General features: G+C 32.6%; 1 protein-coding gene across 4 annotated transcripts in view; it reads left to right on the top strand.

The window, feature by feature from the left end:
* The window catches only part of LOC106137829 (uncharacterized), a 39464-nt gene that overhangs the window by 21050 nt on the left and 2942 nt on the right, over nucleotides 1–15472 (top strand). For 3 of the 4 annotated variants that reach the window (XM_060950127.1, XM_060950118.1, XM_060950114.1), the window contains exons 2-5: nucleotides 8179–8293; nucleotides 11528–13142; nucleotides 13575–14341; nucleotides 15217–15346. In XM_060950127.1, coding sequence (XP_060806110.1) covers nucleotides 8206–8293; nucleotides 11528–13142; nucleotides 13575–14341; nucleotides 15217–15346 — 2600 coding nt within the window. In that variant the 5' untranslated portion in view covers nucleotides 8179–8205. The remainder of the gene's footprint in view (nucleotides 1–8178; nucleotides 8294–11527; nucleotides 13143–13574; nucleotides 14342–15216; nucleotides 15347–15472) is intronic. The other variant, XM_060950123.1, reaches the window with a different exon arrangement.

Genomic DNA, 15472 nt, shown 5'->3' on the forward strand with positions numbered 1-15472 from the left:
GACTTTTTGTTATTATTTCTGTCGATAATATAACGTATGTAAATGCAGGCATTCATATTAAGGAAAATACCAAGACATTAAAAGTACTTTTGTCTTGTAAATCTTATGTTTGCCGTCAAGTTTCACAATTTGTGGACAAAGAACCTTGTGAATATTTCATGTTTTTGTTCAAAACGACATTTCTTAGGCTCTAAGTCTTATTTCCTTAACAGAGAGACACAATAATGAATATTCAATAATGTAGATACACTTGTGCAACCGTTATAGAACTGAATTGTAACTTATTATCATAAATAAGCATCAGCATTCAAAGGTCCGTAAAGACTACACTAATGTATTTCTTATTACCAAAGGGTTTGAATACAATTTTTAGAGAAAATTCTCATTAAGTTTATGTAGAATCTGAGTTAAGTCTTTCTCACGACGGGAAACTTTTGTGTATAATGAATAAGACTGTCCGTTCAAAAGACAGGCGAAACGTAATTAAATTTTCTCGTCTTATCTTTTTCAATGACAAAGGCCATTACGCAAGCTTTCAAAGAGAACCAAAAAGTAATCATAAAGCTAAAAGCTTGCGAGAAGGAAAAGGTCAACGAAAACTGCCCTTAGTCTCCCAAAAGTGTAATAAAACTTGAATAAAAATTATACAGATTAGGTAACATTTCAGAATGTATGCCTTAAGGGTGCGCTATATCATTTTTTTTCACACTTGGGAAAACTAAATTTTACTCCGAGTTATTGTTGCGAGCTTTGATCCATTATTGTTAGGTATTTATGACGCCTTTTGAGTACTATATACCTATAGATATTTTTTCATTAACTGTATCGTCTTGTTCTTAGTTGCGTGCTTGGGGAGCCCAGTGTCCTCCTATGATCACCTGTTAGGATTATTGATTAAGTGAAAATTATTTTTACCTTCATTAACTTGTTTTGGGTAAAATTCTGTACCATCATGGTAAGAATGACAAAAATCAAAATGAATTAAAAAACCGCAAGGCGAACAACAAGAGGAATGAGTAGTGAAAAACAACAATAAAAAATAAAACAATAATAAATACTGTGTAAAATAAATTCAAAATGAGAGCAACAAAGGTTTTATGATTTTTATTGAGTGGTTCAATGCATTTTACATTTCGTATTACAATGTGCGTCCGGTGTTGGCAAAGGAAGCGAGAAAAACCGTTCCGCTTGAAAGCGTTCAGCTTAAAGCCAGGGGCTTTGGAGGCTTCCGTTGGACTCTATTGAAAAATATACACCGCCATTTATAAACCTACACCCGGTACTTTTAGAAGCTGATTACACTTTTCTTTGGAAAATCTTTTAAGGTTATCATTTTAAGTAAATGTTAGATAGTTTTTAACATTACATATATTTTTTTTACTTAATGGTGGAAGAGAGTTTGTTTATTTGTTTGTAATAGACAGACACCGAAATAATTAAGACACTTCATTTGACTTCTATAACAGATACCCCATGAACAAAACGAAACTAGAAATGGCCAGTAATAATATATTATTAGAATTGCATCTTTACATCATTTATTACTTTTAAACTTTGAAGAAATAAAAGTTATTATACTTTTCTAAGTTAATGTTGTATTTTTTTCCTTGATGTACTTACATAAAAATATTAATAAATAAATATATTAGGAATGACTAAGACTCAATGGTCCATAAAGCACGTAACTTGGCGTTGAGGTCCAATTGATGCAAACACAAATTAACTGACATAAACCCAAGAAATTTTTATTACGCTTGCAATACAGCAACGATGAAGTATTGATTAAGCTATTATACTACTAAGTAAGAACAATATAAGATTATTATAGATCTGGATTATTATCCAGACCTAAGTATAATAAACTTACTTATAGGGTAACTTTATTTTTACATAAAAGCATCAAAAAAAAATCAAAATCATAAAATTAAGTATATTTTAAAACTGAAGTGAATTATATAATATACCTAATTTTCTATTATCATTCGGACCGTACATCACACCTAAAACATGTGTACTTAGGTTACACGATGCGTCACAGCTAATCTTAGCCACAGTAAGACGATGCTGACCTTACCTGACTCACGTTTCTAATCCGGATGATCACTAATTGTCTTCTAATTATAAATGACATCACTATAATATAAACTACAGGTAGGTACTAATGAATTTTAAATTTAAGACCAGTTATTTTTATTTACTTTTAATTAATTCACACAAATTTCACAATTACAAAGTAATGTTTTGAAAACTTTTAATTAGATACAAAAATATCATGTCATTTGGTGCCTACGCAAATATCAAATTTTTAAGTAATCTGTCATGTCATTTACAATTACTACAATTGTCACTTCCATTGTATTGTAATTATGTTTAATCATAATTGTTTTAATGAGTTTGGGTATGATTTTATGTACTTAAAAAATAAAAAAAAACTACAGGAAATTGACACTGGAAAACTTTGTAGTTACTCCCAAACCTTAATAGGTATCACTGGGATATAGTACGATTTTAAGATTTATATAATGTCTTGGTATCATGGCTTGAAGAGTCAAGACGTCTTAATTAGAAATATTCAACTGAAGCCCAATGTTTTCAAAGCGACCTAAAATTATTCTAGAAGTAACGGATCACCCGACCAGGTTATATCTTATTGAAGTAACGATTGTTGACACATTACGCAAACCGCTTTCCAGAGAAAACATGTTCGTCTTTTTTACGTCTACCTATTGTTTGTCAGTTCAATTTCCATCCGCATTTGTGACAAGACCTCTAAGTTCAAATGCAAAGTTGCAAACAATAACGGTAAATGACTTTATGTTTGGTTATACCATAATTTCAGAATTGAATTTCGCCCAAGCGTCTTATGACCCAAAAATGATAACACCATTCTTAATAATAAACTAAAAAAAATAATTTAAATTTCGACCCCTGGGCAGTGATAGTCAGCACAAGTGTTTTTCCAAGATAAGTAAAAACAAGCTTACCCCTGTTACAAGTGCAACAAGTATCGTTACAATGACATTTCTACTTTCCTGAATCTATGATTCGATAGGAAATCTAAAAATCGAGTGCATTGTGATTAGTACACGTACTCCATACATCCGTATTCCGCATTTTCGTCGCGTCCCTATTCTGATACACGCTCGGCGGTCGCGCCCGCAATATTGATCAGTACGTGATGACGCCAACTATAGCATTTTCTCTTGAACTCACGGATTCAAAGCTGAATAGCAATTACACGTAATTACTGTTATCTTTATTATCTGTTAAGTTGAGCATGTGGATATTAATTGGACAAATTAACACTTTGGGAATTAGTTGGTTTGCATATACCAAATCTAAATTTAGTAAAAGGCGAGACTTTTCAATTCTTCTCTGGTTTCTACTTTATTCCTGGTTCCTGCAAATAAACGATTGCTGGCCGTGGCAGTATGTTATCTAACTCGTATTAATTCAAACATATCTACATACTTCCAAAGTCACAGACAAGATGTATTATACGATTAATATCTGGGCTCATCGCCAAATTGTCCATGTCAGACGTACTATGGCTTATTACAATACATGAAAATATTTCGTATGTGATAAACCTCGAAACAAAAGGGACATACATAAACATGAAATGGGCAAATTCGTTTGGCAGATAACTATTTATCTTGCACGTAATGGAATATGAGAAAGATAGTCTGAAGGAATTGTTTTACAAATTGGATTGTTGGTAGGGAGCCAAATAGAAGAACAGAAGACAACAGCTATACTGAGAATGTAGGGAATAATTATCTAGAGACAGAAAAAGAAAACAAGGTAGATGAAGAACGTATAGAGAGTTACTTATTAAGTGATATTATTCGTAAAATTTTCTATTTTTGGTAAAATAAGGCAGCTGCATTTATACTTAGTCATACATAATAGATACCTACAAAACCAGATGCTTTTGTTCACATAATGAAATAAAACCAGATTATAACCGCATGAAATTTTGTTTAAGGCTTTCCTAAAAATCAAAGCTATCGCTTCCCTAATTACCATAATAAATCTGCATAAGCAATTCTTACTTTTCTTACATACGTTTACATTCTTACGTACTTACATTATTTGTTATTTCACAACCTCCGTAATAATTATTTGTAAATTTTGTAGTTAAAAATTAATATTCTTGCTTCAATTACTGTTAGTGACCTAAAATAAATCTGGTGTCAAAAATACACACCGTAATTTGACGCTGCTTCATTCGTAGGCTCGTTAGCTCGGACGATGTGAAGTTGATAGACTACATTCTTTATTACAACATAGGTACATTCAACCTTTACGGTATGGACAAAAGACTTAGTCAGAATTTCGGCTTTCTATCTATGAACGAGTCTCAACCTTAAATAATATTACCCAAACAAATGGATTTTACTGATATTCCTTAGTTTATAAAGATGTTAAATATAATCTTTATCGTTAAGTCCTTTACGTTCTTTCTTAATCCAAGGTAATTCTTACCTACAATTCTTTTCACCATATCTTACTTACGCACAATTTATTCTGCACTTATGATCTCATCCAGAGTATGTTTAAAACATTTTCTTTAAAAATATGGAATGGACAAATACTTTATATCGAGGGAGCATTTTGTCATTCTATCATGTGACGTCATTCAGTCCAGACCAGACCTCCAACATAGGTACCTACGCACCTATCATGACCATTGCTAATAACCATAAACTCACGTTTACAATATGCCATATAATAAAGCGATGGACAATAAATGTCATACAAAGTATTTGCAACAAAATAAACTTTATAAAATATTGACTTTACAACTATGAACTGGAACATGGCATAATCTTGAAATGTAAGTATTTTTAATGCAAACCAAATTGATTATAAATACCACCTCGGAATAAGATTATAAGGCGGTGAGACCTTTGATAATGATCGAGATATTAACAAATTATTTAATTGTATCCAATTTAATTCCATCCTCACATTGACTCTTTTTTTTTCTTGATACCAGCAAATGATTTTAGTAATTAGAAAAAGGGGCCTTAAATAAAACCAAACGATAAAACAGGCAATAAAAAAAGATATAAATCAGTGGAAAATTTTGAACTATTTGCTACAATTAGTGAAAATCTGATCGGCTAATAAAATGAAAAATGTAATTTAAACTTATTTTATGTCAATAATCAAGAGTCTTGAACCTGTTCTTACCATACTCTAGTGAGATGACAACCTGACTCACACATAGCACAAATGTTGTAAACTTTACTCTAGTACTTACAAAATATCATAGACCGTGTCATACAAACCAAGATCGTCATTTCGTGCTGTCATGCTATGACTCATTTCAACTCCCATAAAAACCTTCATCACTTATGGTTTTGTTAAAACGCATGTCAATTTTAAGTATAATGTAAATAACGTATGAAAGGTTTTGTAAATAAATTCAATTCAACAACCCAAATTGTATTCAAAAAAATGTATGATACTGATCAAAATCATGCCCATTGCAAATTTTTCCTTTTTCGTTTATCGGATATCAGAAGTGTATCAATAGCCACTATGTTGAGTCCAAGTTAATAAATCTTTATAGCTCTTTCCCTGCTACGGGTAGCTTTATCGTGTTGGTATTTATAGAATACGACTCTTGCGTAATTCTGTTACAGAGTTAGATGGGAAAGTCGGAATCATGTGGTTTCCTGCTCCACCATCAATAAAAGTGATGGGTAGGTTTGAGCGGGCCCATTGTTCTTTAACTATTAGAGCGAGTTGGAATTCACTTGAATGATTCACTTGAACTTCTTTATAATTATGTCTGAAATTGTGAAGCAGTTCTCGCTTTGTATGGCATAAATCATTATATGTATTTGTCTTTCATCTCAATGCAGTATTATCTTAAGCTCAAATAATTTTAATTGAACCTTAGTAAGAATCTTCCACAACATTTTGGATTTATGTTTTTTTTTTCTTAGGCGTTCTTATATATAATTAAATCGATACTCTAGGACTTATTCAAATTAAAAAAAGAAATATGTACTTTATGTCTATTTTATATTCACTAGTTGAAACTTCCGGAAAACACAAGGATTACCTCAATAGCAGGTTTTCTATAAGGAAATGCTTTTAAAGGACTTACTGCGGTAATTAAAATATTATTAATCTGCTCTTGGGTATATGCGTTTCATAGAACAAATTAAGTTTTTTCAACCTATGAGGTCAACTACATAAAAGAATATAATTTTTTGAACAAGCACGTTTTCGAGAACAAGGTTGAAGCGGAAAAAAATCTGTAGGTAATAACAAAAATGGTGCAGACATGCGAGCAGTAGGTACAGTCAATGACAAAATCACAAAAAATGTTTAACACAGAACATTACGATTTTAATTAAACAGCAATCTACTTACTAGGTTTACTTCTAGATTTATACACAAAGCGACAACCGTCTGATCTTCGTAACCTTGCAGGAAACCTGATTAGCTTAACTTATAACTAATTATATGCTAGTCAATTAAACATTACTATAACCTATAATCCTTATCACTAACAACACAACTAATTTATTTGCGGAAAGGCCGAAGCATAAATCCTTTAGTAACGCTTTCGGTTATTGATTGTTTATGAATGATTTACAACCAATTATTTACAGAACTAGATGTTTGCATTAATTTTGATTAAGTTTCAGATGCTTTGATTTAAAATTTTAAGTTCAAACTAAAGCTTAAACTTAAACTATAAGTTTTAGAACATTAATATATGACTTAAAGCAATTTAAAAAATATTTAATCTTATTTATGAAGATAAATATTTTATAAACAAATTGCTTGTGCAGAATTATTAACGGGCAGGAAACTATCGTTATAATTTTATAATATTATAGAAGTTTTGAAGAAAAGATTTACAATTCAACCGCCAATTCTGTTTATTCATAGATAGACTTACTTGTATTATCTTCGATATCATAAAACAAAAACGTTCTTTCTTGTGCAGTTACTTCAAAACGAAAGCATTGAAATTGATTATGCCATTCCGTCCAAACCAAGACAAGGTTAGATATTGTTACGTGATCGTAATCGAATGGGTTTCGATTCTATCGATATCAATGACGGATGTCTAGTCGTGAAGTTTTAACAAATTAGTGACGTTGTTGTGACTTGCTTCACAATACCATTGTGCAGATAATGATGTAATATTTTTTTCTCTGGAAACTGATATTTCTTGAGAAACGAATGTTCTTGAAATTTATTGTACTGATGAAATTGCAATTTCTTTATTAACCGAAATATTTTCTGGTTTCTTTTGTATGATTATGTATATATATATATATTTAGCATTAATGATTTTAATTTTCAATCTTTTTGATATTTGTAAGGTGTAAATGTGTTATTTGTCTTAAGTAGGTAAGTTTAAAAAAAACTTTATTTGTACAGGACCTCAATGCTTATTTTGTGAACAACAAACCTATATTTAACTTACATAGAGTACATAAAAACACGACTTTTTCCCGGAGGAGAAGGCAGAGGCTACTTTCATATTTTCACTTCACAATTTATTGCAATCAAAAAAGGTTAACGAGATCAAATGTAATTTTTTTTCAAGTTACAATCATCACAAATTTTTTACTTCTTAAAATTATTCGTAATATAATCAATAATGGCAAGGCTTGGGCAATACCGGCGACAGACAGGTTATATGAAGAAATTGCATTACAAATAGTACACATACGGATCGCATAAGGAGACTGACTGGTTAAGAAACCTGTCAGGAGTATGTTTGTCCTTGTACTAAAAGTACGAATTGCTAACACCTTGTTCACCCTCAACTCATTCTATAAATCTGTTTTAAGTACGGGACGTTAACTTACTGCGGGTGGCGAGCGTATCATTACGAGTAAAATGTAATTTTTCTCCTTGCCATCTTTTGCTAGTATGAAGAAACTATTGGTTTTAGTTGAAAGAAGGAAGCTAGGATTAGTATATTAAACCCATAAACCCATGTTAAAAATACTAATAGTAGTGACGGCTCTCGGCTGTCATGTTCAAGAAATCCTGGAAATCGACATTGTTTACAACCGTCTTGGTTGTATCAAGTGGAAATTCACAGTCTCTGCCTACACCTGAACAAAATAGGGTTGATATACATATGTATGTTAATTATGACGATATAACAACATTCAATCTTGTTTGTTTCAGGAAGGTTGACGATGGTGTGAGCAGAGGATGCGGTGGTTCAAGAAAGGTGAGCCGCCGCGGCTGCTAGCGGTGTCGCCAGAAACCGAACCACGCTCCACACGCCCGTCTCGCATTGGTGAGCTAATCTACGCAGTAGTATACTATGAACATCAATAGAATAAATAAAATCGGAACAATACATTTAAGACAAAAGAAATGCCTCATGCATTTCTTCTACTTGAAACAATAGGAATGATGTGTATGTGTGATTTCATTTTGCATCGTACACAAGGTATATGAGATACCTACTTGGGCCATCTCTCATTTATTTATCAAGGCACAGCTATCTCCTGAGCTTACCGTATGCAATTTTCGGCGCAGATGTAAAGCTAGCCTAGAAATCTCAAAATTGAGATGCATGAGTAAATAAAACGTTCGATGATTGTGTCACAGTTGTCAACTTGCAACGTCACGTCACAATAACCAGATTCACCACTTCTAAAGTTCCTAACTGCTGGTCGTAAATACTAAATAAATCTAAGCTAAATCTAACCACATATGAAATATACATACATATATCAAAAGCTATACTTTTCTAATTAAAATAGTATAATTTCTATAGAATACCATAAAATTCAAAGACTTAGTTCATAGTATTACATTCAGAATAGGATAGGCCTTTGTTCCCTTCGACTACAGCACGACCTACTGTTTATATAAGGAATTAATTTAAACGGTCTTGAAAACTAAATTTCTTAGAAAATATAAAATTGAATAAATGAAATTCATAAACTACGTAAAACTAGCCAAATAGCATAGTATTTTAAATCCCATTAAATCTGCACACTCAATTCATTAAGTTTATTTTGCGCAGTGTCATGCGATGCTCAGGAGTATTTACGTAGGTAATGTATTTGAATGAGAAAGCAAGTCAAGCTTACCTTGAGCCACCAAAGAGGTTTGCTTTGATTTATTTCTCGTAACCTGTCCTTGTGACACCTTGAATAATAATTTGCTATAATTAAATGCTTCTACCGACTAAATACCTAACTGAGCTAAAATAAAGTTCAACGACTGAAAATTTTACTGATAGAGGTAGCTGTACCTACTACTAAAGAAAGCTAAAGATTATTATGGTGACGTAAGTTTGCGATTTATATTATTGGAAATAACACAAAAAATTTTTTTATGTTACATTATTATTAATATAAATATGTTATATTATTTCCACCAAAATAAATCAATTTTATGTCACTTTCTAAGGGTTGGCCCTATAATAGAGGAACGAAAATTACAAGTTACACGTAAGTGAAAAAAAGTGATTGCGAGATCATCCGTTCAACAATTATAAGGGAAGGTAGCTTAGGATGATTTTATTCATTTATTTTTAAACTTTATTGAGCCTTAAAATTACAATAAGCGAACTAAATGCTAATTATCTACCAATCAAGCCTTAGAAAATAGCAAACATATAGTAACTATCTTAATTAACGAACATTGACAAGGAAAGCATTGCGCCTATTATTTTTTTAAAGCAATAATGTCTATCCTTATCGTTAGTATTTAGTATCTACTATATAAGTTTAACTTTCGTAACTTAAGCTCTTAATATAATTATGAGAGACTATAATAAACACAAATCTGAAACCTTTTATAACTTTGCCGTAAAAAAAACACGATAGTCGTTATTATCTGTCACGAACAAAAATGAATTGAGCGAATGTTTACCATTTCCATATGCATTTCACTCACGAAGTTTCTGTATGGTAATGTCTCTGTGCACGCACATTTCTCTTGACTAATTAATTTGTTCCTACCTTAAAATCTGAATAACACATATATTGGTTTCTAACACATATACACAAACAATTTATAGGTTTATTTTCACACCTTTAAAAGTATTTAATCAAATCTCAATTTGCTGACTATCAGGCACTTAGTAAATTTAAAAATTATATATAATAGGCCAGATTTTGTAATAATTCATCAATAAATGTATTTATTCCTGTAACTTAAATTGTAAATTCTCTGTGACTAACTCACAGAAACTGAACAGTGTATCTAAAAACAAAAATGCCTGTGTAGCCAATGAACAATTATAAAAAAGAAATTGTGATCTTTTACAACTATCTAATTGAATGCTGAATTCATATAAATTTACGATAAGTACATAAGTATTATTTTTTTAAATCTCATTGAACATTGTATAAAATTAGAATTGGTCATTCATAAAAACAATAAAGATACCTATTATGGAAAGGCTTATAAACTTGGGATTCTTCTTGTAGGTTAGCAATTTGTTACTATTTAAATCTCAATTCAATCATAAAGACATACAGCTGAACGTGGTCTTTCAGTCTTTTCAAGACTGTTTTTTTTTTTATTTTATTTAAACTTCATGCACGTAAAATGTACAACAGGTGGACTTAATGCCACAAGGCATTCTCTGCCAGTCGAACCTTTGGACCAAACTGAGATGGAAGTACGGGTAGTGCGATAACGGTAAAAAAAAATTATATAAATATAAATAATAATAGGTTACTTAATACACTTGCATATAATATATTACAAACATAAGTATGACTATATATATATATATACTCCATATAAAATAAACATACATATACTACATACATTGGATGATTGTGTAAAGTTTAAGGAAATCTACTGGTCAAAAAGAAGATCATGGACTTGCTCCCTGAATACAAATCTATTAGGCGCCTTCCGAATAGATTCAGGAAGAGAATTCCACAATCTGATGGCTTGCACTTGGACTGTTGTCTTTGTCTACCTCGCCAGAAATATAGACGTGATTATAAATATAGTATGAAACATATTTTATTGTGTGAATATAGAAACATATTCAATAGGCATAAACAGAAAAATCACTCACTTAATTCTTGCCATGCGGCATGTCGCGAATATTAAATAATTTTTTGCAATGGCACGCAAGCAAGACATCATGTTAAAATGTATACTTATATGGGTCTCATATTTGAATAGGCAAGTATTTAATATTTGCAACCTATAAGGATAAAAATGCTGTAATAGTTCCATAGCACGCTAAAAAAATTTGTTACTTTTCTTGCATTAAAAGACAATTTAATTATTTAGTAATTACTTTCTCGTCTACATCAATTTGGACTGTGGAGTGAATAAAAACATTTTTATTATTTTATTTATTCATATAATATATCTAGCTTAACAACAGAACTAAATAGTCTTGTAACTATTGGCAAAGACGTGTTTAGCCTGTGTACACATAATTATACTTACCAAATTTCATGATCATTTAGCGGCAATTTTTTTTTTATGTAAATAAGTATTAAACTGCAAATTTAAAATACATTTTTAAACCATTTCCTTGCAGATATGTCCCCAGTTCGCTACGCCCAAAGAAAAAGTAGCGGCAGCTCGGTGGAAACTAATTTCTACAATCTCAGCGATCAGATAATAATCGTCGAAAAATCGCCACAAGAAACTCGAAGCGGTGAAACCCCAGTCAACAGTCGCATATCACTACACAACGGTCTGACCTCACCACAGGAAAGTTATAACGCTAGTTGCAAAAACCGCGGAGGCTCTTTAGAGAAAGAGTACATGGTTTATCGAGAAAAGCGCAATCCACTGCTCGATAAAGTAAAAAATACCAAGCTATCTTGTTTTAAATCTAGCGGACCTTTGAGGCATGGAGACGATGCCGCTTCCACCTCTGGAAGTGATTGCAGTGGATTTGGTCACGCAGAGGAAGGTCAGTGCCGATTTGGTATTAATTACCCTGAAAACCACCTAGAATTCGAAAATAAAAATCCTTGGGTTAAAATGCCAAATTACGATGACGATGTGTTTTTTGCAAAAAGTTTAACCAGTCCGATAGAATCAAATTGGAGAGAAGGAAAATCATTTACAAATAGAGGCACCAGATGCTACAGCTCTGGGTCTGAATGTGATCGTTATTATGGGATACCTAAATCTGGTACAAAACTTTCTAAGTCAAGCGATCAAATTTTTAATGATGATTACGATTCCCATAATGTACCAATTGTATTGAAAGCTCAAAAAAAGACTGATAAATTTAAGATCAAAGATGAAAAAGATACCATTGGGCCAAGTTCCTGTCTTTCTGCTAAATTAAGAGCTATGTCTGACAGATATTTGAAGTCTTCTAACAAATTTCTTTCAAAACTGTATAAACAAAATGGTGATAATGATGAGGATATTAAGGGTAGCAGCGATAATATATTAAAAACAGCTAGCATTAATAAAAGTCGAAAGAAAAGGGGTGGTGTTAAGGCAAAACTACGAAGTTTTTCTTACGGAGCTTTACCAGGTTTGGAAGAATTTCAAAAAGGCCAGAGTTCTGTATTTCACGACGATGTCTACCAAGTGTCATGTGATGACGAGAACGTTTTATTACAAGACTGTGAAGATGCGGATTCAGGTATTCTAGTCAATGAGTCTGCGGCATCGTCAATATTTGAGAGTGATAGACTGTCTTCAAGATGTGAAAGTTCAGCATCTCATGTAAATCCTGTACCTTGTCATGGAAGGAGTGTATCAGGAGACCAAAGTTATATCAAACCTAGAGCTTCTGGCAGAATGAGTAGAGAAAGAAATGATTGTCCTAGACATAAACCACGTCATACCCAAAGAGCCTTATCATTAGATCGCAAAGAAATCCTTCGGCGAATGCCAAAGAATAATAATGATACCGAACCGCAATATCTTCAACTAACGGAGAAACAAAAGATGCGTCAGCGGGATGTAAGTTTAGGAGAAACAGGTATACCACCCATACCACCTTGCAGGAAACCAATAAAAGATGGTAAATTGGATAAAGTTCCATCAGAATTCAAGGTTGTCAGGATAATAAGACGAAATCCCACTGATGAATTAGGTATCTTTATTGCGAAAACAAAGCTGTCTGATGAAGGTCATATTGGATATTTAGTGGCTCATGTCGTACCTGGAGGACTGGCTGAAAAGTAAGTTTAAATTTATTTATATTCTTTAAAAAATAATGTTAACAGTGCAGTTTTGAGTTATTTTAAATTGTAGAATGATAAACTTTCAGCACCAATATAAGTTGCCTTTTATCAATGTTGACTGATTTATTTTATCTTACCCCGTTTTGCTTGTTTTGCAAACATAGTTAAAATATTATTATACGCCTTATTAATTATCAAAAACTCTCAGGACGCTTCATTACAAAATAGCTTTCCTTTTTTACATTTTAAAAATATTTCAGTATAGAGTTCTCTTTATCTAGCGATAAAATAGTACAAGTGTATCTGAACGAGTATCGTTATATAGATAATGACAAAATAAATTAGACTAGAAAGGATAGAATATTTAATTGCACCTTTATTTTTTGTATTAAGATAAAGAAATGCTTCATTGCACTCTTAATGTTTCAGAGAAGGATCACTACGCATTGGTGATGAACTGGTAAATGTCAATGGACGGAGACTCCGAGATCTGACCATGAGTGAGGCAAAGGAAGCTCTCAAATCAGGATCATCTGAAATCGACATTGTAATCTGTAGACAGCGTGATAAACCTGAGGTTAAGAAACGAGGCACATTTCAAAAAAATAAAACTCTGATGCGGGAGAGTTCTGTTGATTACGAGAACGCAATAATATTGGGAAAGGAAAAACGTGTTGATAAATATGACGTCAGAATAGACCGACGGCGGTCGCAGGACGAGTCGGCTTGTAATCGCAGCGCGCTATCAGCTGCGGACGAGGCGAGCGACAATGCGTCGGGTGCGCACACGCATTTCCTCAAAGGCCAGAACGCGAGTTACAGCAGCATGAATAACAAGCTGCTACGCCGGCAGGTTGTGAGTTACGGTGGTGCCAATAAAGACGAACTTGCTCTTAGTTGTGCTAGTGACGTTGTGGATGTCGATGTGCCGGACTGTGCCGATCGTCATAATGAACGACATAACAGTGAGTGTGAAACACAAACACAGAATGCGGCCAACTTCTGCACGCTTCCGAGAAAACCGCGAGCACCGACACACACTTACCATACTATAAATTTTGAGAAGGGACCCGGAAAGAAACCGCTCGGATTTACCATTGTGGGAGGGCGCGACTCTCCTAGAGGGCCTCTCGGGATATTCATAAAAAGCATCCTCCCACAAGGGCAGGCAGTCGACGATGGACGTTTAAAAGCAGGTTTGTATGTTTTCTTGACTAACCTACTGCATGTTATTATTTATTTCGAATTCAGTGAGCCTTAAAACTACAATTGATGAAATTATCGCAGAAAGAATTCTATGCTATAGTCATTGTATTAGGACTGATTATCGTAGCCAGTCCCTAGGAATGCAATTTGATAAGAATAGGAAGACGTATTGTGTTCGCTATACTAGTATTAACAAAGTGCATAACATCAACTCGGCCCATTGTTAGTAGAATTGTTAATGTGCATGATATGATTGTTTATTTTTTTACAAAAATACTATTATTTGGCATGATGTTTGTTATAGTTGGTTTGATGAATAGCTACATACCCGGTGATTTTTTTAAACAAATACAATGCCTGAGCCGATTAATTTCTTAAGATCAAGTTTCTAAGAATTTGTTTGTAAAAATTATGCTCAGTTTTTACTTTGTATAATGTTTTGTATCCAATTCTTTTAATTTAAATGTGTTTAAAATAAACAGTATTAAAGTTAAAATTAATGAGAGGTGACAAGTCAATGTCATTTAAATCAAAAGGTGGACTGGTATTTTTATACAATTAGTCTGACAATGTTGCAATGTTTTATAAGTAGTTCTTCATGACTATAAAACCAGTTATACAAAACAGAAGCGTACCTAACAGGAAAGTTATTTAATGTGGCAACGAGTGTCAAGTTATTTATCATTGTCTAATTAATTACAATTCCTGTAGAAAATCGGCAATACACTAAGATGAAATCAAGATAGGCTTTATTTTTCTTAACCTGATGATATTTATTTAAAAGTTAATCTTAACCTGACTTGGTGCATAATTTTCAAAACCAGAAAAAAATCCAGTTTTTAATAAGTTGGACAATATTTTCCAGGTGACGAGGTATTGGCAGTGAACGGACACGCATGTCACGAATTAGCTCATGTGGAAGCGTTGGCCCTTTTCAAAGCAGTGCGCACTGGCTGCATAGAATTGAGGATCTGTCGACGGGTTAAGAATTCACAGTAAGTAAACCTACACCTAAATTAGGTCTTTTTATTTATAAATTAAATTTTTTTAATTATTTTGTTAATTTTTTATTAACTATTTTCCAGCTATTAGGTATATAAGGCAAATAGTCATTTGTTATA

Source organism: Amyelois transitella, chromosome 3, assembly GCF_032362555.1.
Source record: "Amyelois transitella isolate CPQ chromosome 3, ilAmyTran1.1, whole genome shotgun sequence".
NCBI lineage: Eukaryota > Metazoa > Arthropoda > Insecta > Lepidoptera > Pyralidae > Amyelois > Amyelois transitella.